Source organism: Heteronotia binoei, chromosome 13, assembly GCF_032191835.1.
Source record: "Heteronotia binoei isolate CCM8104 ecotype False Entrance Well chromosome 13, APGP_CSIRO_Hbin_v1, whole genome shotgun sequence".
NCBI classification, from domain to species: Eukaryota; Metazoa; Chordata; class Lepidosauria; order Squamata; family Gekkonidae; genus Heteronotia; species Heteronotia binoei.
The window spans coordinates 32,044,336-32,067,443 of NC_083235.1; the positions used below are offsets into that span (position 1 = coordinate 32,044,336).

At 46.5% G+C, this 23,108-nt stretch overlaps 2 protein-coding genes across 5 annotated transcripts in view; both read right to left on the reverse strand.

Annotated features, from left to right (window-relative positions):
- METTL1 (methyltransferase 1, tRNA methylguanosine) overlaps positions 1-23,108 on the reverse strand; it is a 1,067,043-nt gene that overhangs the window by 659,521 nt on the left and 384,414 nt on the right. The window lies entirely within an intron of this gene.
- Positions 1-23,108, reverse strand: part of AGAP2 (ArfGAP with GTPase domain, ankyrin repeat and PH domain 2) — a 175,657-nt gene that overhangs the window by 98,891 nt on the left and 53,658 nt on the right. For 2 of the 4 annotated variants that reach the window (XM_060252249.1, XM_060252250.1), the window contains exon 1: positions 2,011-3,870. The exons of the other annotated variants lie outside the window; for them this stretch is intronic. In XM_060252249.1, coding sequence (XP_060108232.1) covers positions 2,011-3,727 — 1,717 coding nt within the window. In that variant the 5' untranslated portion in view covers positions 3,728-3,870. Of the gene's footprint in view, positions 1-2,010; positions 3,871-23,108 lie in introns of those variants that run through there. 4 annotated transcript variants of the gene reach the window in all.

Sequence of the window (23,108 nt, forward strand, 5' to 3'; positions counted from 1 at the left end):
GCATCACTGGTATGCAAACACAGGAGACAGCCCTCACTGCACAGTAACCTAGACTCTATTGGGGACTCCTGCAACAGTACACAGGGTGACCTTGGGACAGCCTCTCTCTTTCAGACTAACCTACCTCACAGGGGTGTTGTGCTGAGGATAAAACTGAGAAGGGGAGAACGATGTAGCAAGCCATTTTGGGTCTCCACTGGGGAGAAATGAAGGCTATAAGTAAATAAAACGTTCCACAGCAGCTTCTTACTGTTCACATCTTCTTGGTATAATTAGCGGGGAATTTTTTTAAAAAAATACCAAACCAGACTTCCTTCTATTTCAATGTTATTGCATGCTAAATTTCAATGGGCGCCAATAATCTTTGCCTGGTGGATAAGAGAAAAGCATTTACCATTCACTGTCAAATAGATCTGTCAGCATCTTCACTTAATTATCTCCTTTCCAGAACCCTATGCATTCATTCATTCTTTCCTTCCTTCCCTCCCTCCCTCCCTCCCCTGCTTCCCATGCAATACTCATGAAGCAACCTGTAAAATCAGCAGACTTCTTGTTCAGCACAATGAACAAGAGGACTATTTGCTGCAGAGATAAATTATTATCCCATTTTGGTGCTTGCCGTTTCTGGCTCGGCAGGGTCCATCATGCTACAAAGGATGGGGAGAGAGAAAAAGACCCCTGAAGCAGGCCAAGCTGGGCACTGCATCCCTCCTAACAAGCAGAGCATCTCATAGGCAATCCCCTAATCATCACCCTCATCTTCTTGTCACTGTAGGATGCTTTCAGCACAGAATGCATAGTAGAGGGCTGGGAGGGGAGTGATGTTGCATCTCCAAGGGCAAAGCTGGGGTTTGCCTTCTGGAATTATATCTGACCTCTTCTGTAGTGCAAACCATTCCAAGCCAGCTTCAGACCTGAGGAACATCTAGAGATGGTCTCCTATGACACGTGGAAAATCTCACTGGAAAAAACATCCTTCTTGCCCTATGAGCAGGGTTGGGGGGGGGTTTTGAACAGGAATGCACAGGAACACAGTTCTGACTGGCTTGGTGTCAGGGGTGAGGCCTAATATGTAAATAAGTTTCTGCTGGGCTTTTTCTACACAAAAAGCACCGTGCGAAACAATGGTGATGTCAGGAGGTGTGACCTAATATGCAAACGAGTTCCTGCTGGGCTTTTTCTACACAAAAAGCCCTGCCTATGAGTATCATCCCAAGTTACCATGGGGGGCAGGGTCCAAACATGGGGTGGAGGAGAGAATACAGGCAACACTCTTAACAGGTTTGGGAGGATAGAGAGAAATTAGGCAGGCCTACAAACCTACTACCAAGCCACAGTCTATTTATGCCATTACAGAAATATAAGAGAGGCTTTCCCCCTCATCCATGGATCTTGAAAGGCTTGTGTAAGAAGTTTGTACTGGGCCTAGATAAACGATACCAGGGCCATTTATCAAAGAATCCATCACACAGACACACCCCTTCCTAAAAAAGGCTCCTTCGGTTGCTACAGCACACATATGGGATCAAGAAGCTGTGCTCCCCCACAACACCTCCAGTTTGACTACAGATTCACGGGTGGCTATCATCTACCATCACCTTGGAAACAAGGCTAGGGAGTCCAGAATCTTCCCTCCCCAGAAAAATTCAGGGTTTTTTTTTTCACAAGGTCCATCCAAGGATCCCAAAAGCCCCCCTTCCAAATCATATCAGTGAATGTTCTGTATGAAATCTGTAAAGTGCAGAGGACAGAAGAGGTGAGCTAGAGGTCACATGCCAAGGAATCCACAGCCAAAGAAACTGAGGAAAAGCCCTCACGGGTAGCAACACAAGACAGCAGAAATTACCTTTCATTACAGCTCCCCATAACAAGCTTTCTTCCAGTCACCCATAAGGATCCCCTTCCTCTTCTCCCAAATCCCACCCACATCTGCATTTGCCGGCGTTCAGCCCCAGTTCATGCCTTCCACTCAAATAAAGAAATCAAGGCCTCTCAGGCTCCTATACTCACTGGGCAACTCTCCCTTGGTCAGTTCAACGCTGAGCAGCTCTTTGTGGCTCAGACTCCAACCTGGTCCAGGGTGAGTAGGCGTGGAAGCAGGACTCTTGGTGAAGATGCCGCTGATGAACTTTAGCATCTTACGGTCACGGGTAGAGGACCGACCACCTTCCCGGCCTCTCTTCAGGCCCACAGCTGCCTCTGAAGAACAGGAGCCAGAAGAGACCAGGCTGGCTGGACCGTGGTTGAGGTCACTGTTGTCCAGAGTCTTGCTTTTGTTTTTGTGAGGGGATAGCTTAGCCCGGGTTCCCCCTCTGGGGACCGTTTCCCCGCTACCCTTGACAGCTACCTTCATGCGGCCTTTCACTTCGCTCTCCGGCCATGACAAGCGGTTGGGGGTGCCCCCTTTGTGTCCTCCTTTGCTGGCCTTTGGCTCCCCACCCATCTTGACCCCACTAGTGGTGACCGTTTTGAAGGGCTTGTTTGTGGCCAGGCGAAGACGCCGATTCCCAGCAGCCGGGTGAGGAGAAGAAGCTCCCGAGTGGGAAAAAGAAGAGCCTCCCACTCGGCCCAAAGTCAGCTCTGTTGTCCCAGGTTCCGGGCCACCCCAACTGGCGTGGCTCACCAACATCCGGCGTCCCGGTGCCGCGGCACTGGAGGAGCAGCTGGCAGTGGTGGGTGGGGGAGCTGGCAACTCATCTCCAGGCACCTCCAAGGTTTCCTTCAGCCCCGCCTTGGGGACTGGAGTCACTTCTGGCTTTGGTGGAATGGTGGGAAGGACTGGAACTAAAATGGCTTTGGGCTTCGGGGCCACAGCTGGAGCTGCTGGAACCGCAGTTACTTCAGGCTTGGCAGTCACGGCTGGAGAGGCAGAGGGGATGATGGCCTCGGGTTTGGGAGCCACAAGTGGAAGAAAGGTGGCTGCAGGAAACTCCGGTTTGGGGGGGATTGTTGGAGTTATGCAGGGAATCGCCGGCTCAGGTTTCGGTGGGAGAGTCGGGGCTACAGAGGGCACCGTTGGCTCAGGTTTGGGGGGCACAGGTGGAGCTACAAAGGGCACAGCTGGCTCAGTCTTGGAGGCCACTGCTGAAGTCAGAAAGGGTATGGTAGCCTCAGGCTTGGGGGGCACTGCCGGTGTGGCAGAGGGCACAGATGGCTCAGGCTTGGGGGGCACCGCTGGAGGTACCGAAGGCCCCAGCACTTCAGGCTTTGGTGCAATGGGGGGCGCCTCTATGCTCACAGAGGCTTTGGCCTTAGGGCCTGCTGCAGACCCCACCTTTGCATCCCAAAATGTGCCCTGGCTGTTGCCAGTGGGCGATGTCCAAAGGGAACCAGCAGCCCGCCCGGTGCTGTCGGGGGATAGGGAAGGACCAGGTGCCCCAGGACTGCTGGGTGACAATTGCAGCAGGTAATCCGGAGTGCCGGCACTGCTGGTGCTGATCCAGAGAGCATCCTGCCGGTGGAAGATCCGCTCCTGCCTCTTGTGCTTGGCCGCCTCCTCAGCTTCCTTGTGGCCCTTCACCCCGGCATGGTCTGCGGCTGGCGGGGCCTGAGGGCTGGTGTCTTGGGACTGACCCTCTCTGCTGTCGGCATGGGGGGCTTCATCTCCCACCCCCGCCTTCTCGTCTTCCTGCTGCTGCCCTTGCTGCTGCTGCACCGACTCGAGCTTGACAAGGGTCAGGGAGATCAGGTAGGTCGTCCTGCGCTGCAAGGTGGCTCCTCTGCTCATGAGTGCCTGGGGGAACGGATGGCGGTGGCAGCCACAGCACGAGCCAACATCTGCCAGACGGTCCCCTCTGCTGAAACCGCCCCCGCCACCCCCTTCGGGATGGCACCAGACGCCGCCGGCAGGAGCCCTAACGGCCGCCCTGCTATGTCCATGCACAAAGGGCAGCTCCCAAGGAATGTGGCAGGAGCCGCCTGGGCATCTCCCAGTCGCCGACTCCTGAAGGCGGTCCGGGGAGGAGGAGGGAGGCGGGGGCTTACCTGCTCCTCTGCAGACCAGCTGCCGGCGCGAAGGTGAGCATCTTTGAAGCCAGCCACCTGCCACCGAGGGAGGGAGGGCAGCTGGCGGTCCCCTTCAGCCTCCAAGCCTAGGGGCACGCTGTTCCTCCCACAAGGCAGAAAAGGCTTCCGCGTGGCAGAGGGCGCAGGATGGCTGTTCCCATGCAGACGAGCCGGAGGAGCATGGAAAGAAAAGGAGGCGGGCGAGCGAGGGGGAGCGGGAGGAGGAAGGGGGGAAAAAAACCTCGGCTTCGCTGCAAGCAAATCCTCTTTTGCGGTGTTGCCGCAACCCTGATAGCCCCTCGGTGCAGACCTCAGAGTCCTGGCGAGCTGCCAGGGTCTCTCACGCTGCCCCTCCGGGTCTTGTCATTCGCAGCCCATCCGACAGGTCCCCCCTCTCTCTTTTTTTTTTTTTGCCTTCGGCTTGTTGCCAGCCGCCCGTGCAGAGGATGAGGCCAGGAAACCTCCTGCCTATTTTCCTTTGCAGTAATGCCTTCCTTCGTCCGGTCCCCCCATTTACTTCAGAGCGGGGGGGTTGGGCTTTTCCTTTGGGGGGGGAGAGGAAGGGTATGTGCACGCGTTGGGTAGCTTGGCGGCAAAAAGCAGCAGCTGGTGGCGAGCAGAAATGCAGGAAAAGAAAGCGAGAGAGCGACGGAGAGCGAGATCAAGGTGGTGGGTGGGTGCAAGCGTGGAAATCAAAGCCAAGCGGTGTCAGCAGCAAAAGCGGCTCCTAGGAAAAAAGGAGCCCTCCCTGCGCCACGAGCACTTGCTGCATTCCACAGACCCGAAATATAGAAAGAGGGAGGGAGAGGGAAAGAGGAGAGAGAGAAAAGGGGCGGGAGGAGAGATCCTGAGAGTTATCACATTGAAAATACACAAGCCAAGAAGTGAGGAATTTCTGCAGGGACACTTGGAAATCCCGGACTGGATCGCACGGAATCGCCGACTGCAAGCAAAAACCTCCGAGGCGCTGATCGCCTCCCTGAGCCATTCATCAGGCGCAACACTGGGCGGGCCTTTCTCAAATCGGGGCCTGTCTGAACTTCACCAGTCCTTCCGGTGCTGGGGGGTGGGGGGAGTTACCTACCATGGGGTGAATACGCCCGTTCTGGTTGGCGTCTTCCGGTGGCCCCCATGGCCAAGGTCATAGGAGTAACAGCTGGGAAGACCCAACATCTGGCGGCTTAGCTGCTCATGCAGCTAATATGCTCAAATCCCCCACCTGCCATGGGATCATCAGGGTAATTAGGGAAGGAAAGCCTGTTAGGTAAGGCTGCCTGCAGAGTTACAGGTGGCTGGAGTAAGATTAACAGGTGTGCCTGTCTGGCCCCACCACCACCCACACCTCTCTTATTGGCTCCTCCCATCCGTTTCCACACAGGACCTACCTATGGCCTGGTCAGGCAAAAGGAATGATGGCACTCCATTCCAGCTGCACATGATGTTGCTTTCATAGCATGTCTGTTGCTACAGAAATGCCCATGGGATCCTTATTCAGCAGAAACACAATTGGACCAGCATCCATGCCCACCATACTGTCAAGGCCAAACCAAATGGCAATTTTTGCTATGGTGCCCAGGTTTACTGCCTGACCATACAAGTTTCTAAATGTATGTCAAGTTCAGCTCTGTTCCTCTTGGGAAGAGGTTCAGAATGCCAGTTGAACTAGGATGTGGTTGAGGCATGAGCATTGAGGCAGTCACAAGAATGGGTGCAATGCCAAAGAAATGGTAACAGAGTGGCAAAGCCCACATTGCATCAAAAATAAAACAACAGTGAATGACCTTTTCAGTACAACAATAGAAGGGCAAAGGGGAAGAGAAAAATCAACAAATAAGAAGGGAGGAGCAACTGTGCATAGTACAGAACAGGCAAGTTGGTAGCAATACTGAAGTCCTTGCCCCCCAAAAGAGCATAATTTCAAGAAATTATTCCTTTAGTACACTTTTAGTTCCTCCTTTCACTTAGGAGCTCAGGGTGCTAGATCATTCCCCACTCCTCAATTTTATCCTCACAACAACCCTGTGATGTAGGTCAAGCTGAAAGAGAATGACACCCCAGGGTTACGGAATGAGCTTTCATGCCAGAATAGACATTGGAGATTGATCCTAACCTGACACCTTAAGCACTACATCATTGGCTTGAGAAGAATTGGCTTGACAGGCTCTCATCCTTGTATTTTCTATTGGTTAATCTTAAGCAATTTCCATTTTCTCACTTAATACAATCACTTAATACCCAATAAGCATGCACTGGAGAGGAGGGTGGTAGATTCTTTTGCCCTTGAGTAACCACCCCGGTAGTGTTAGGGCTAGGGGGTAGCATATCTGAGTTCCATAGCTGGTCTAGGCTCCTTGGGAGACCACACAAGATAGAGCCAGAAACTTGCACAAAGGAATTGAACGATGGTGGGACGTGACAAGGTGAGGGTGCAGTGGAATAAGGGCCGATGAGAAACAAGGGCGCATCATGGTGCAGGCATACAACAGCAGCACAGAGTCTGCAAATGCAGCCACCATTCAAATGGCATTTATGTAACCCAAAAGATCCTGTGCTCAAAAAAGGAAAAGATAGCTTACAAAGCAAAACCTGCAGATGAGCAGAAAAACGTTCCCTGTTTCCCAGCCAGCATTAATTTGTCTGGGCCAATGTGTCCCAGCCAAATCTGGCAGCCCTCTCTGTTGCCTCCCATTGCTTCCACAGCAGCAACCAAGGAGGCAGGCATCTGTGCACACCCACACTTCCCTAAGCACATATATGCTCTGCCCTCTTTCAAGTACTTCTGTACGTGATGGACCATCTAGAATTCTCAAGCTGCCAGCAAACGGGCCGATTAATGCTAATTGCACCTAAATATCCCAACTGACGGCACCACTGAAAGTGATTCATATTCAGAAAGCAGAACACTCCGCACTGGCAGCTTCCTTTTCCAAAGCGCTGAGGGAGCAATTCTAACTGACTGTACTTACATCATAGAGACATAATCTCCACAATTCTCTACCTGGTAGGAAGGTGATGGTATGCATGCACCCACATGCACATCTTTGCTCCCTGCCAGGATTCATGTTGCTTTCAGAAGCATCCTTACATAATGAATAGAACAGACACAAGATGCACAGGAGCTTACAGGGTTCCTAGTACAGGGGCTACTGTAAGCTCCAGGAGGATTGGCTACATCATGGGCATGTGGTCTAATGTGCAAAGGAGTTCCTGCTACAAAAAAAGCCCTGCACGGGATTGAACCAGCCTGACATGTCATACATTCCCCACTTGACATATTCTTCAAACACAACTGGGCTAATCTTTGTGGGGATGTATCCTTGCATGGGCAGGAAGTGACACATCCATTTATTGACAGCATCAGTGCCCCAATCGCACAATACCTAGAGAATTTTCATTCTGGTTAGCCATATTTCAATGAGACACGTGAGTCACAGAATCTGCATTAATGCAGTTGCAGTCACTCCAGGTCAGAGAGGCCGTCTGCCTCAAGTCTCCATCACATCTGTTGTACAAACTGGTCCCCAATGCTGTGCCTGCTGATAAATTTCTTGGCATCTGTTTGCTGCTTCCCCTAAAGCACCACTCGTCCAAAGCAAACAGCCAATCCTGGGTTTCTTTCATCTCACCGGAGCAGGAGGTGCTTCAGAAGAACCCAAGAGACAGGGCTTTTTTGTAGAAGGAACTCCTTTGCATATTAGACCACACACCCCTGATGTAGCCAATCCTCCTGGGGCTTACAGTAGGCCTTGTACTAAGGGCCCTGTAAGCTCTTGGAGGATTGGCTGCATCAGGGGTATGTGGCCTAATATGCAAAGGAATTTCTGCTACAAAAAAAGTTCTGCCTGTATGCCTTTGCACCCATTTGGAAATGGTTGCTTCCATAGCAAGAGGATGCTTGGCTTCCAAGCTGGCAACGTTTTGTGATTGGCTACCATGAGGCCATTTTAAAGCGATGCCCACTTCCCCTCCTCAAAATGCTGACAGTGCCCACAGGCTCAGTGAGATTGGGGGCCTTTGATGTATAGTATATTAAATGTTTTAACTAATCTGACTGCCCAATCTCTACAGGGCCAAACATCCTAACTTTCCTAAAGGCATACTGAACAAAGGCCCAGCAGTTTTGTACCCTCCCTTTGAATTCACTCAGGGGATTCCAATCTTGGTGATCATAGTGACACTATCTAATTGTGTTAACAAGTTTCTTAACAGGTATTTGCCTTTTCTAGGACAACCTCTGTGCTCAAGCCTTATAGAGATTCTATTCTGCATCATAAAAGAGTGTTTAGGGTTTGACTTCAACATTATAATAATTCTTCCCTTGATAATGAAGGCATCTGTACTGTTTCAGGGTCATTATCTTGACCAGCTCCCTTTATCGGTGGCACTCTGCCTACAGCAAACTTCTGCTGGGCTGCTGTACAGACCTGCTTTTTGCCCAGTAGAGCTTAAACTAGCCTTAAAGAAACCTAATTTGCCTTTTACATGTTCTGGAAGCAGCCTCCCCCTTCCCTCTCTCTTTGCCAGTGAAGCATAAGGGGTGTCGAACTCCCCCTTCCTCCCCTAGAACCTCAGCCAATGGGGAAAATAGAGGCTTTGCTCTGTAGTTTCTGTGCAATTGAGAAATTCTGGCAAAGCAAGCTGTGACAAAGAAAGAAGCAAGAGAGCAGGAGAAGGAAACAGACTTGCTCACGGGCCTCACAGGAGCCCTCCAGGTCCTTATCCGGCCCACAGGCTGCACGTTTGACATCCTGGCCTAGATCCTACTTTTAAAGTTCCCAGTCTGAGATGCCTAGTGATGGATTAATATATACCACCCTTCTGAGCAGCTACCTGGGCCAGCAGTGGAGCACAGCTGGCTTGTGGCAGAACAGCTGGTACCAAATAGAAATTCCCGTTTTAAACATCCATCCTACCTTATTTCTTAGTGCTTTGGGAGGCCCCTGTAGCTAAAGAGGTGCAGATATGCAACACTGCTTATGGCTTTGCCAAGAATAATTTTCATTTAACTGACAAACCTTGTTGGATCAAAGGAAGAAGCTCAGAAAAGCAAAAGTAAGGAAAAAACAGTCTGGAAGGGCTGTGTCTACACATCCACAATGGATATTGCACTCTTTTATCACAATCACTGAGAGCTGCATTGCCTTCTCCTTGCTCAAAACCCCAATTGCATAAATTGCTCTGGTGAAGTAATAGGAAAGGAAAGGTCTCCTGTGCAAGCACCAGTTGTTTCTGACTCTGGGGTGACGTTGCTTTCATGGCAGACTTTTTACAGGGTGATTTGCCATTGCCTTCCCAGTCATCTACACTTTTCCCCCAGCAAGCTGGGTACTTGTTTTACCGACCTTGGAAGGATGGAAGGCTGAGTCAACCTGGAGCCGGCTACCTGAAAACCCAGCTTCCACTGCGGATCGAACTCAGGTCGTGAGCAGAGCTTAGGACTGCTGTACTGCAGCTTTAACACTATGCACCACGGAGCTCTTGCAGTAATAGAGCCATTTGCAATTCAACTGTTCATCAATGCAATCTATCATGAGTCCTGCCCCTTGTATTAAGGGCTTGTACATACAATCAGCAAATTGCATCTCCTGGGCAGTTATTACATTAGTATCTGCAGATATGGGAGCTGGAGTTTGCATACTTGTGGGGGGGAAATATTCCCTGCAACTAGAAAGTTAGTATGTCAGGCAAAAAATTCAGGATGGCCATTTGTCCGTGCTGATTTCACTGTGATGGGGCTGATTCACATACCCATGTTCCTCACTCATTGATTGCAGTGAAGAAGTGACTCACATCACGCACAAAGGAATCATTACAGATTAATCATCACAAAGAAAACTTTCATAACACTCAATGTCAATTCGAACACAACACCTTTCAATGGAGATTGCTTACATATTCAACCAAGAGTCATGATCAAGTGATACAACATGACTGTCTGAACCAGCTCCCGATCATGCTAGAAATGGAAGGGATCTTTATAATCAGCGAGTTCAACAACCTAAATACAGTGTACACAACTATCTAAGGGTCAAACTAGCTGTTACCAAGTCCATGGGTCCAATTCATGGATGCTGTCACTATTTTAGAGCTGAGCTGACCATTTAAAATTGCTGCAAGGAGAGCCCAATTCAGATCAGGCCTGCACCAAAGTAGGACCAGGTGATCTCTATGCTCCTACTGTGGTGCAGGCCTAATCTGAATCAGGTCCTCCTTGTAGCAATTTTAAACCGTCAGCTCAGCTCATTCCTTTTCAAGTGCAAAAGTGTAAATGTTCTTATGAATGTGAGGAATGGTCCAGGGCAGGAGTGGCCATTTGCTTAACCCAAGAGCCACACAGAATAAACATCAGATGTTTGAGGGAGGGAGGAAAGGAAGACAGATTGGGGGAGGGAGAGGTGCAAATAAAGCAACTGTAACTTTAAATGTGTTCTCCCAGCCAGCCAATGGGGTGGTGGGGGCTTTGAGAGCCACACAATGTGTGTGAAAGAGCAACACGTGGCTCCTGAGTCACAGTTTGGTCAGGCCTGGTCCATGGGATTAGATATATTAATGGAAGACAAGTCAATAAGAGGTGTGAGAAGAGTTATCACCAGGCCAGGAGAAAAATGTCTTAATGGGATGTGATTTATCATGATATATTGTCTACTTCCATGCCATAAAAAAGGTTTAATTATACATTTCCACACTTTAAGCCTCTATTAAAAGGATAGAACATTTCCTTCCAGGGCTGTTGGCAAAGCTAGCCACCAGCCATGGTGATTGAAGGGCACAATGACATTTTGAGACAGTAAACCTCAGAAAACCAGTAAGAGGAGGCAACAAGTCCTTGGCCTCTATGCCATGTCTGTCAGTCCTCTGGGTAGAAAACAAGCTCATCCCTTTAACAGAAATGGGCAGGTGAAACTTTTCATGGCATGGAGGTAAATAATACCACCCAGTAAATAACATCCCATTAAGGGACAGGGCATTTTTTGTTTCTCCAGGTAGCTGGAAATCCAGCAAGAGGTCAGAGTTCCTGCCATCCATGGAGGGAAGATGGCAAACAGAAACCAGGTGCTTCTGTCTACCCTGGTGGTCTCCCATGGAGAAGGAACTTGACCAGGTTTGGCTAGTTAGTTCATACCAATTTATGCAACCAAGCTCCCACACAAACACACAAGGCTGCCTGTTGCTTCATCAAGGTCAGTTCTGTTTACTTAGAATGGCAGCAGCTCTCAGGTTTTCAGGCTGAGGTCTTTCACATCATCTATTACATTATTCTTTTTTGAACAGGAGATACCACAGACTGAATCTTCTGCTTGCCAAACAGACGCTATGCCACTGAGCCATGGACCCTCACAGCTCATTTCCTCTTTAGGCTTTGGCCTTTAATAGGGCTTTTTTTCTGGGGAATGTGGCAGAATGGAGTTCCACAATCTCTTAGTGGAAACAAAATTCTCAAAAAATGTTTAAATGTTCATGAAGGGGCACTCATGTGTTTCCCCTTCATTTCCCTCTTGAGAGTTCCAGCATCTCTTTTTCCAGAAAAAGAAGCCCTGGCCTTTAGGATCTCCAGGTTTGGGTCCTGAGAGAGCCACTCTGTGCCTTTAAAACACCAAAGGCCACTGAACCACATTTGCCACAAAGCAGCAGATTGCTCAGAATGAACTAGAATTTTCTTAGCATCCAGTGATTCTGGTGCTGTTTCACAAAAGGCCAGATTTGGTAGGCCTACTCCAAGGTTTTTCGCCATTCTGTAGATTACAGATAGTGTTTTATAAATCCAAGATCAGAAACCAGCTTACTATTTAAAATTGTGGCTGGAAATCTGAAACAAAACAAATGGCCGCTCTGCAAAAGCCCCCTGCCAATCAGTTTTATCCTGGACAATCTCATTTCCCACCCCATCTCCCCAAAATCCTTGTCAAATCCGTCAGCTTCCTTCTGAGTCAGAGAAGCTGACGAAAATATGTCTTAGATTTTTTTAAAAAAAAATCCCTACATTTTGTTGTTATGGCAACCAAAGCCCTGAAAATGTAGGAAAACAGCAGGAATAATTAAACTAAGCGAGGAAATCAACATTAATGGGAACAGTAAAATATACCTCAATTCTAGATCATCAAAGGCAAAGGTGTATGTATGGTTAGTGATGGGGAGGGAAGGAATAATAGAAAACCCCACAAGAAATGCAAACTTACAAGAGTGATTAAATAGGCTGAACAGAACTGTATTGAGGCCAAGGAAAATGGCAGAGTTATCAAATTGGGAAACTAACCCCACAGACTGCCCTCAGACAAGGCCCGCCTGAAAGCTAGTAACCCTGGATGGTTGATGTATTTACACTGCTGATTCACAAGTGGTGTAGCTATAATTTCCTATTTGATCTTCGAGGGCAGATCAGTGATCTCAAATAAAACATTATCAGCTTCCTCATCAGAAATAATAACCAAGCTTCTTAAGCCAATATACTACCTGTAGGGTTACAAAAGATGCATATGAAATCTGTGACAACAGTACTCTGTGTCTGAAGATTGCTTCCTCATCACAAGTATACTATAGCAATCATGGTTCCTAAACCAAAAGTTAAGCAGGCCTTACTGGATACAGGCAAGAACCCAAAGACACCCCAAAACAAAACACACATCCTTGGTGTTATTGAGCTTGCTGAAAAATCGTCTGCTGGCTACATTACAACTGCCCAATTATTTCTTTGTAGCCATAATAAACAGGTCACTTACCAACAGGGTTGCTGGGTTCCCTCCCCGCCACCCCCCGCCACCCACTGACAGGGGAGAAATGTAGGGGAAAAATTATCCTCACAGTAATGCCATGACATCACATCTGGAGCAAACCTGGAAGTAATGTCATGCCACTCTAGGATTCAGTGGAACCACTATGATAAAATTGTGGTATTTCAGTTGAATCATAAAACAGCATGAAAAGATGTCATGGCATCACTGTGCCAGCAATTTTTTCCTACATTTTCTTCCCATGTCCTGGTTTCCCAGTTTCCTGTTGGATGCCAGTCACTGGATGGCAACTCTACTTGCACTTGTGACATTCAACCAAGTTTGGTCAGTATTGGGAAGCAAGTTTCTTTTCCACTTCCCTACAATAGCATCTTTTCCACACTCTTTCGTCTTTCTTTTGCAATCTTTCCCCAACCAGCTTTACTGCAATGTTTTAGAAAAGATCCCAGGAAAGTCTCAAAAAAGTTTGGGTTTCCTGTCCCCACTAGGCTTTCCAATCCCCAGGTCCCAGTGGGGGATCCCCCAGTTTTACAGGCTTCCCCCCTCCCCTAGCCAGCTGGCTGGCAGGAGAAGCCCCACTCCCACAGCCATTATGCACCTCCATGAACAATTCCCATAGGGAATGATGGGGAATTGATCTGCAGGTATCGGGGCTCTGGAGAGGCTGGTTTTTTTTTTAATAATTTAGATTTTATTGAAAAAAAGGAATTTTTTACAAATAACATTCCCTATCATAGGGAATCACAACAAAAACTTTGTATGAACAGTCACATCAGATATTTCTAGTTAGCATTTGGATACAAATACAACAAATGCTGTATAAATGCCAGTAAGTCATTAGGCCGAGGGTTACAGACAGTCAAAGGTTAATAAATCATAAAGTTCAAATATTTAGCCGGTAGTTTCCCAAATATGGTATCAGCACTATTCACGTACTCAAGGAAGTCAAACCATTTTTGTAAGAACCAGTCACCCGCCCTTACATTGTCTAGCAATATTATAGTTGTTGTCAACTTGTCATGGATTAGTACATCCCACACCTTGTTACACCAATTCTGGAGTGGGGGGCAATTAGGTTGTTTCCAATAAGTGGCTATAGTTATCTTACCAGCAAGTAAAAGTAATGCGACTAGTTCCTGCTTTAAGGTAGAAAGCTCCTGGTCAGGCCATAGATTTAATAGAACCACTGCGGGCGTAACTGGAATACTAACCCCTATTATTTTCGATATTATTTCCAGGATAGATTTCCAGAATTTATTTACCATCGGACATTCCCACCAACAGTGGACGAATGTACCCAGTTGACCGCAACCTTTCCAACATAATGGATCAGCCTTTGCCTTGCCCTTAAAAAGTCTATGGGGAGTCGCATACCATCTTGCGAATATTTTATAATTTTGAAGTCGAAAATAAAGTGATTTGGATTTAAATAAAGGAGATAACCAGAGCTTATTCCATTGGTCGTCATTGATTGAAATTAGACAGTCTTTTTGCCAATTGTTTTGCTGGTTGGAGGAGCAGTTCCAAATATTTTTATTTAAAAGGGTATATAGCAAAGAAATAACACCTTTAATAGAGGAGATGCCTTTTTTTATCAGTTTCTCAACCGGGTTTAGTGGTCTGTTGTGCATTACAATAGGTATTACTTGATGTAATGCATGGTGCACCTGACGATACTGAAACCACGGAATAGAGGTCTTGATTTTATTTTCCAATTGAGGGTGAGAACACAATTTCCCATTGATTGTAATATCCGTGAGTTTAAAAATGTTATTCTCCCTCCAAATTCTAAATTGAGTCTTGTCTCTACCCGGGGGGAACCAAGATTGGCCTAGGAATGCCATAACTGGTGATGAAGCTGGAGAGATAACATTCCTCCATTGGTCCCAAAGCTGTAGGGTGAACTTCAGAAAAGGGTTTGAGATGGTATACTCTCTTCTGTCTGCTCTCGAGCACCAAATGAACTCATGTAAGAGTAAGTTAGGTATGCTAGCCTTTTCAATTTGTACCCATGCCGGGTTAGAGTATGGGGAAGCATATAAAACAATAACTCTCAATTGTGCGGCCAAAAAGTATTTATCCACTAGTGGAACAGCCAGACCTCCCATATTATAGGGTTTAGCCAACAGCGATAGAGCAATTCTAGGTTTACGGTTGCTCCACAGAAAGGATGACCAGAGCGATTGCCATTTGGAGAGTTCTTTTTTGGGTACCGGAATTGGTAAGTTTTGAAATAAAAACAGCAACCGCGGTAATAAAAAAGATTTAAGGAGATCAATTTTCTCTAGTAATGAAAAGTTAATTTAGACCATTCTCTTAAAGTATCGGCCATAGAGCTGCAAAGGGGACCATAATTGGCTTGATATAGTTTTTCCAAGTGTAATGGGATCTGAATACCAAGGTGTCTCCATGTTTTGGTTACCCATTTGAAGGGTTGAGAAGTTTTAATCTGTGCCTGGAGACTTGTGGGGAGGTTAATGGGATAAATTTCTGACTTGGTAAAATTAATAGAAAAGCCAGAGTGGTTACTAAATTCATCTAAATTAGTTCTGAGGTGCCTTAAAGAAGAAAGGGGGTTAGTTAAATAGAAAACCATATCGTCGGCAAAAAGACTTATTTTGTATTCAGACTTATCAATTTGGATGCCCGAAATTTCTGGGGAGTTCCTAATAAGCGAGGCAAAGGGCTCTACGGAAAGAGCAAATAATAATGGGGACAAGGGACATCCCTGATGGGTGCCTTGGAGAGGCTGTTTTTTGAGGTAGAGGCGCCAAATTTTCAGTATAGCATCTAGTACCTCTCCCCAAAATACCCCCCAGTTTCAAAAGGATTGGACCAGGGGGTCCAATTCTACTAGCCCCAAAAGAAGGTGCCCCTATCCTTCATTTTCTATGGAAGGAAGGCATTTTAAAAGGTGTGCTGTCCCTTTAAATGTGATAGCCAGAACTCCCTTGGAGTTCAATTCTGCTTGTCACACCCTTGCTCCTGGCTCCACCCCCAATGTTCCCAGATATTTCTTGAATTGGACTTGGCAACCCTAGTCCCCACTCACACATCAGCCTTTTCCCCTTCTCCAGTCCCTTAAGTGGCTATTCTCTCTCTGTGCTACTGTGGGACTTTTTTGAGGGTTTTTTTTTAATTGGCAATCACCATTTTTTTTAATTTATTTATTCCTCATATTTATATCCCGCCCTCCCCACCAAAGTAGGGATCTAATTATATACAGATCTAATTATATATCGCTTTGTCAATTACCAGCAGTGCTTTTTTTAAAGCAGGAATGCACAGGAACCCAGTTCCAGCTGGCTTGTCATCAGGGGGTGTGGCCTAATATGCAAATGAGTTCCTGCTGGGCCTTTTCTTTTTAAAAGCCCTGTGTGAAACAAAGGTGATGTCAGGGGTGTGTCCTAATATGCAGATGAGTTCCTGCTGGGCTTTTCCTACCAAAAAAAAGCCCTAATACCAGTAACAAAAAATGTTGAAAAAGCCCCCTTGGTGTGATAGGGAGGGTGGCAGCAGCTGCCATAGGGACTGGGAAAATGCTGGAAAGCCTGCCATGCTGGCAGCTGTTTCTGATGTGCTGCATTGGAAGCTGTAGGAATGCCAGACCTTCCACAAAAAAGGATGGCTATGGGGCAAAGGTCCTCTTAGCTTCAGCCACCAATGCTTGTTACAGAAACATCTTCTAGGCATTTGTGCTCGTTGATTAAACTTCCTTGACTATTAGCTATACGAAACACTAAAACGGCATCTTCTCCCTTAACAACTGCAATACTACCATTAACAGTCTTATCAGAGTCCACGCATCATTTTTTGGGTACAAACCTGCAATAGACTCCTGCTCATAACCCAATTCTATTACATTCATACAGTCTCATGAATCATGAAGGGGGGGGGGAATCAATTTTCTTTCTCAGGTATCATAGAACAGAACATGGTAATCAACTTGCAGCCTGAATCATCACACTCACAGACTGCAGCATCCAGTAAAGCATACCCACTATTTGCCCTGCCTCTACATGGTTGGACCCTGCGCCTCAGTTTCATTTTCTAAAACAGGAATTCCAACAACGCTCCGACATTGTGCAAGGAGGAGCAAGAAAGAAAGGTTGCAAAGTGCTTGGTGGGCATATTAGAAATGGTTAGGCGTCAGTGCAATATAATCTCATAACAGGCATCCCATGCTGGAAATCTCATTGTTTATGGAGAGACTTCACCGAGCAGATATTATGGTGGTTAAATGCACCTTAATTTGAAATTGCAACTCTTGCAGGAAGCAAGAAGGGATAACTGTAGGGTTAGCCAAAGCAAACCCTCATTAGGGAATACCTTTGGCAGGTCAGCAGGTGTGCTTTGTGAGCTTCCAGAGACCAAGCATCAAAGCGTCTCTCAGGCAAGCCTACTCAGCGTTGCAAACAAAATCCCAGCGGCCCGCACAGATCCAGCTGCTCCAGTTGGTTTCTTTAATGCCGGTGCCAGCTGGGAAAGGCTGGCTGAAAAGAGACATCCTCCGAATTCTGCCGGCTGTACTGGCACAGGAATATGGCTCCGCAGCTGAACCCAGGGGCTGTTGGGCCTTTTCAAAGTAGTTCTTTGTTCCAGGGGAGCCATTAGTATCAGCAGGCCGTGAGGGGGATGTACCAGTTGACTGCCCCATCCACCACATTTAAATCAAAGTATTTGAAGCCAATTTTTTAAAAAATCATATGCTTTGGTGTAATTGGATCAAATTGCTACACCTCATGTGTTATGATCATGCATTTCACACTATATATTAATTAACACCACAGCTTACTGGGATACATCTACTTATTATTTGCAGAATTTATACACTATCTTTCCACCCTTGACAATAAAGACATCTTGGGCATGGGGTTACCAGCTTCAAGGTTGGACCTGGAGTTCCCCTGGAAGGGCAACTTTGGAGGGCAGCCTCTATTGCATCACATCCCTGCTGGACTCCCTCTCCTCCCCAAACTCCACTGTTCCCAGGAACCACCCCCAAATCTCCAGGAATTTCTCAATCCAGGATTTGCAACCCTAAGTGGCAGCCTATTTTCATTAGGTCTGAAACTTTAAAAAGCAGTGATAATAAGGAAAAGTGCCTGAGTTTATGCAGAATGCATTTCCCCCCACAGCTATCCTCCCACATCTGGAATTAGTAAGCAGAGATCAGAAGAGGTGATTTTGAGGGAGGCTTTGGAAGAGTATGGCTATCAGGTTTTGAAATACCTACTTCAACCACAAGCTTGTCCTGTTCAATGGTCTTTAATCCTTTCCACACCTGCTCCTTTCCCTCTCTATGCCCTCCCTGCTTCCAGCTGGAGTTCCCAGGTGTGTGCAGATGGTGGAAAACAGAAAGGGGATGCAGGGGAAAAGAGATAGACAGGAATAGTAGGTGTCCCAGTCCCATTTCATCTGTCTAAATGCACCCCCCCCCCACACACACACAGCTTTTCTACTATTTGGCTACACACACAGTTCCTACAACTGGGTCTGCCATGGAACATCTAGTTCAGCCTTCAAAAGTGATGTGCCATTAGTTTTAGGACCCTGTCATTCTGATATACCATAATAAATGAACGGTTGTAAGTATTCCTAGGAACACAAGTCAAATTCTGGAAAGTATTTGAAACTTGGCTTGAACCCAGAGATGGGTCATGATTGTGAGCTGTCTCCAAATATTCACAAAACCAGCAACTACATCTAAAAAGAGATCAGCTTAGTGTTCCTGCATCATGAAAAACTATGTCCAAAAATGCCTGTATGGCTTAACCTTTACACAGAACAGCTGAGCCACTGCTAGGCTTCCAGAGCAATCCTAAGCAGAGCTGTTGGTGGTAGAAAGCGCCACTGTCACAGCAGACTTATGGCGACCTCATAGGGTTTTCAGGGCAAGAGACTTCAGAGGCGTTTGCTATTGCCTGCCTCTGCATCACAACTAGGGTTGCTAAACCCTCACTGGGGGCAGGTTTGCCCCCACTTTTGCAGGGCACTTCCCCACCGTCTGAAAGGCACCATGCTGATATCACCCAGAAGTGACATCATCATGTCGCCAACATTGCATGACTACACTCTAGCTTTGGGGCAAAACTCTATGGTAAAATTAGATACAACCAGACAGCTTTGCCCAAAAATTAGAGAATCATTCCCTGATGTTGGTGATGTGATGATGTCACTTCTGAGTGATGTCATCACACCATGTGATCCCGGAGAGGAGCAAGGAACTCCCCACTGGCAGCCAGGCAGGACCTGGCAATCCTAGTTATGACCGTGAGCAGTGGCTTTTTTTGTAGCAGGAACTCCTTTGCATATTAGGCTACATCAGGGGATGTGGCCTAATATGCAAAGGAGTTCCTGCTACAAAAAAGACCTGCCTGTGAGTATTGCTTGGTGGTCTCCCATCCAAATACTAACCAGGGCCAAGACCTGCTTAGTTTCACAGATCTGAGTTCAGGTTAGTCTGGGCTATCTTCTAAAATTGAAGTCTATGGGCTTGGAAGGATGTCACCAATGTTCCCTCTAAGCTGCAGGGTCTTGTGAACAAAAATTCTACTTTGTGAGCTACTGCATAAATAGTTGTGCTCTGGGGTCATGCTTCCTGAGCTAAGACAAAAATGTGTGAGCTGGAGGCTAAAAATCTGTGAGCTAGCTCACGCTAACTCAGCTTAGAGGGAACACTGGATGTCACTCTGCTTAAGGCTACATTGTCAATTTCTCAAGCACAGGTTGGTATGGTATGGCATTCTAGCAGTAGATTCTTGCCACATCTGCTAGCAACTCCCTTGATTCTGTCTCATACAACCCCAGCTACAGGCCCCTCTCGATCCTGCCTCTCAAATCCAACATGTATATACTAAAAAGGAACACCATGTGCAGATGTGTTATTAAGACACTTACCAGTGTCACAGAGATATGAACGATTAGAGGCTCAAATTAAGGCAGAGAATGTGGCCGTTTGCCAAAAGAAAAAAAAATATGTAACAGAAAAGAAAAACAGAAGGAACCGCAGCTAGCGGTGACTGCTGGCAAGCTCTCTGCTTGATGATGAACAGACTGTGCATGCTTAGCCATGACAAAAAAATCTTTGCAGAGCTATTCCGTTTTTGGATGTGCTGACGGAGAGAGAGTCCCAAGCACCACACTCTCCTGTTGCAGCTCCTCAGGAGGAGAAATGTTCTTCCTAGGTGGGTAAACGAAGAGCAGTAACAAGCCGCTTGGGAACAGACTTGTCCAGAATGGGACAGGCAGCCAGCCAAGATAGAAACAAAAGTTAGTGGGCATTTCCCTGATTTTTATGGGCATTTAATTTATATGATCTACGCTTTTTCTATTTGAACAGAGCTCTTTCTAATGTGATTCATCCCTATATGGAGATTGGCGCAAATTATGCCTTTAACCCTAAGCAGCTCTTTTCATTCTTTCTCTTTTCCCCTCGTTTTCACTCCTCGCTGGATATGCTATTTATAGCCACCAGCCTCCCTCACTCATCTCCTGAACATTGACACACACAGGGAGCAAGTACAATGGAATTAAGGAGGCAATGCAACTCTGTACAAAATAGAAGCATCACTCCTGCCTCCCTGCAGGGATAGGCTATATGCCAATCAAGATCCATTTGAAATTGTGGGTGGTAGATTTCTACCCCAAAACCGCAAATGTTCCAAGTGAGAAACCCAAATTCTGCATTGCAAATGAATCGTATGAACCAAGCAATTACCTATGAATATATATAATAAAGCTATTTAGAAGATTAAACAAATACTCTTACAGAATCTGGAATTATTAGCAAGTATTCCAGCAGAGGAATGAGATGACTGGCATAGAGGTGTGGCAGTGTATGATTAAGGACAACTAAACTAGGCTGGAGTTGCATCAGGATATAGATGGGACATGAAATGCACAGAGAAGAGATATGCTTCTCCTTGGGCAAAAGATAGAGCTGCTAACTCTGGGTTGAGAACTTCCAGGAAATTGGGGGGGGGGGGGTGCCTGGGAAGGGCAAAGTTTGGGGAAGAGAGGGAGGTCAGAGGGGATGTGATGCAATAGAATCCATCCTCTGAACTTGCCCTTTCCTCCAGGGAAACTGATCTCTGTAGTCTGGAGATCAGTTGTCATTCCAAGAGAATTGCAGGCTCTACTGGGAGATTGGCAACCCTAACAACAGAAGTTCTACATTTATGGACTTTCCCTTTATCAGTTGTGACCCACAATCATGAGGGCTAGAGCACTGTTCTGCTTTTTAAAATACAAGCAGTAGGTCATGATGTTCTTCTGCATATATGCTATTAAACGCCTTAACATGCTGACAGCAAGACAATTTTTACTTTTTTGTTGTTCAGTCGCACAATCGAGTCCGACTCTTTGCGACCCCATGGACAAAGTCACGCCAGGTCTTCCTGTCTTCCACCATCCATTACTACCTCTCCATAAAAGGAGTAACTACTATCTTCCATGACAACAATGACCCTTGAACCTGGAAATGAGGCTTGCTCTGATCCCCCTGAAACCCTCATTATAAGGATCATTCCAGATTTGATCCCAGTTTTTAAAGCCACCCTTGTCCACCCCACCTCCCAGTTCTCATCACACATGTCTGAAAATGATGAGTCATATCCAGTGTTAATATTTGCCTCCTACACAAGAGCTTTCTGAAGAGACCCCAGCAGTATATAGGAAAATAAACTTGAAGTGGGTATAGGCAAAGAGACCTGAAGTGCTTTTTCCACAAAAACAGTTTATACCAAAATACTGTCTGATTCAAGCAGTGTCCACATGACTAATTCCAGATTCAGGTTTCCATATTTCACATGCATGCAACAGCGAATGAGAATAATAACCAGGGGTTTTTTTGTAGAAAAAACCAGCAAAAACTCAGTTGCATATTAGGCCACACTCTCTAACATCACCATTGTTTTGCACAGGGCTTTTCTGTAGAAAAAGGCCAGCAAGAACTCACTTGCATATTAAGCCACACCCTCTGACACCAAGCCAGCCGGAACTGTGTTTCTGTGTGTTTCTGCTCAAAAAAAGCCCTGATAGTAACCTGCTTTAGAGGGAGAATAATCTTGGGTGCTGCTAATACTATTTTTTAATAATTATGTACATATACTAATGTACAACCCCCCTATTAATCACCTTAATTATATCAAATACCTGAAAAAGCTGCATTAATCCTAAATTTGTACAAACTATTCTTTATAACACTCTATATAATGAACCATTTGGTTCCATATATTACTCCCTTAGTCCAGGGGTGTCAAACATGCAGTTTGGGGGCCAAATCAGGCCCCCGGAGGGCTCCTATCAGGCCCCTGAGCCCAAGCAATTAGCTGTCATCTGCTTCCTTCTCCCTATATCTTTCTTCCTTCTGCATAACAGCTTGCTTTGCAAGGCTTGCTCAATTGCACAGGCACTACAGAGCAAAACCTCTATTTTCTCCATTGGCTGAGGTTCCTCCCTTGGAGAGCAAGGGAGGAGGAATAGCTTGCTTTGCCAGGCTCTCTCAATTGCACAGCAGAGCTACTGAGCCAAGCCTCTCTTCCTTCTATTGGATGAGGCTCCCCCCTCCCGGTCCCCCGGGGAAGGAAGGAAAGAGCCAGAGCTTCCTTTGCCCAGTTCCCTCGATCCCATGGGAGAAATACAAAGAAAGCATATTTAAAACCAATGAGTGCTAACATTTTAAGCATGTTTAAAGTTTTTCTTAATAAAATTTATATCTCTGCTACCTAATCTTAAATAGGTACACATATGGCCTGGCCTGGCATGGCTCGACCCAACCTAATAAGGCCCAGCCTAACAAGGTCTCATTTATGTCAGATCTGGCCCTCATGAGTTCGACACCCCTGCAAGGCTTAGTCCTTCAGATCTTACAAGACATGTAAACCACATACAACAAAACATCTTTTAACGTGTTTATCCAGTCTCTCACACTAAGAGCCATACTTTTCCAGTGGTGAGTAAAAAGTATTCTAGCAGCAACAGATAAACATAATACAATATCTTGTACTTCTCTTGGAACAAACACCATTTCTAATCTCTTGTTATTATGTATAGGATGACAAGAAAGTAGGGCTGTCAACTCTGGCCTGGTAAATTTTTGGAGATTTTGGAGCAGTGTCTGGGGGAGGAAATCCACCTAGAATCTGTGGTATACCACGGAGTCTGCCCCACGAAACTGCCATGTTCTCTAGGGGAACTGATCTGTGTCATCTGGAGAGCAGCTGTAATTCCAGATTGCCAGTCCTCACCTGAAGGTTGGCAACCCTACATGAAAACCTGGGTATCTGGGGACTGAGTAGTCATTCCAGGAGTGGAGAGATACTTCCCAGGCAAAACACAAACATCCTCAAGTTCTCTCCACCAGGCACTGAT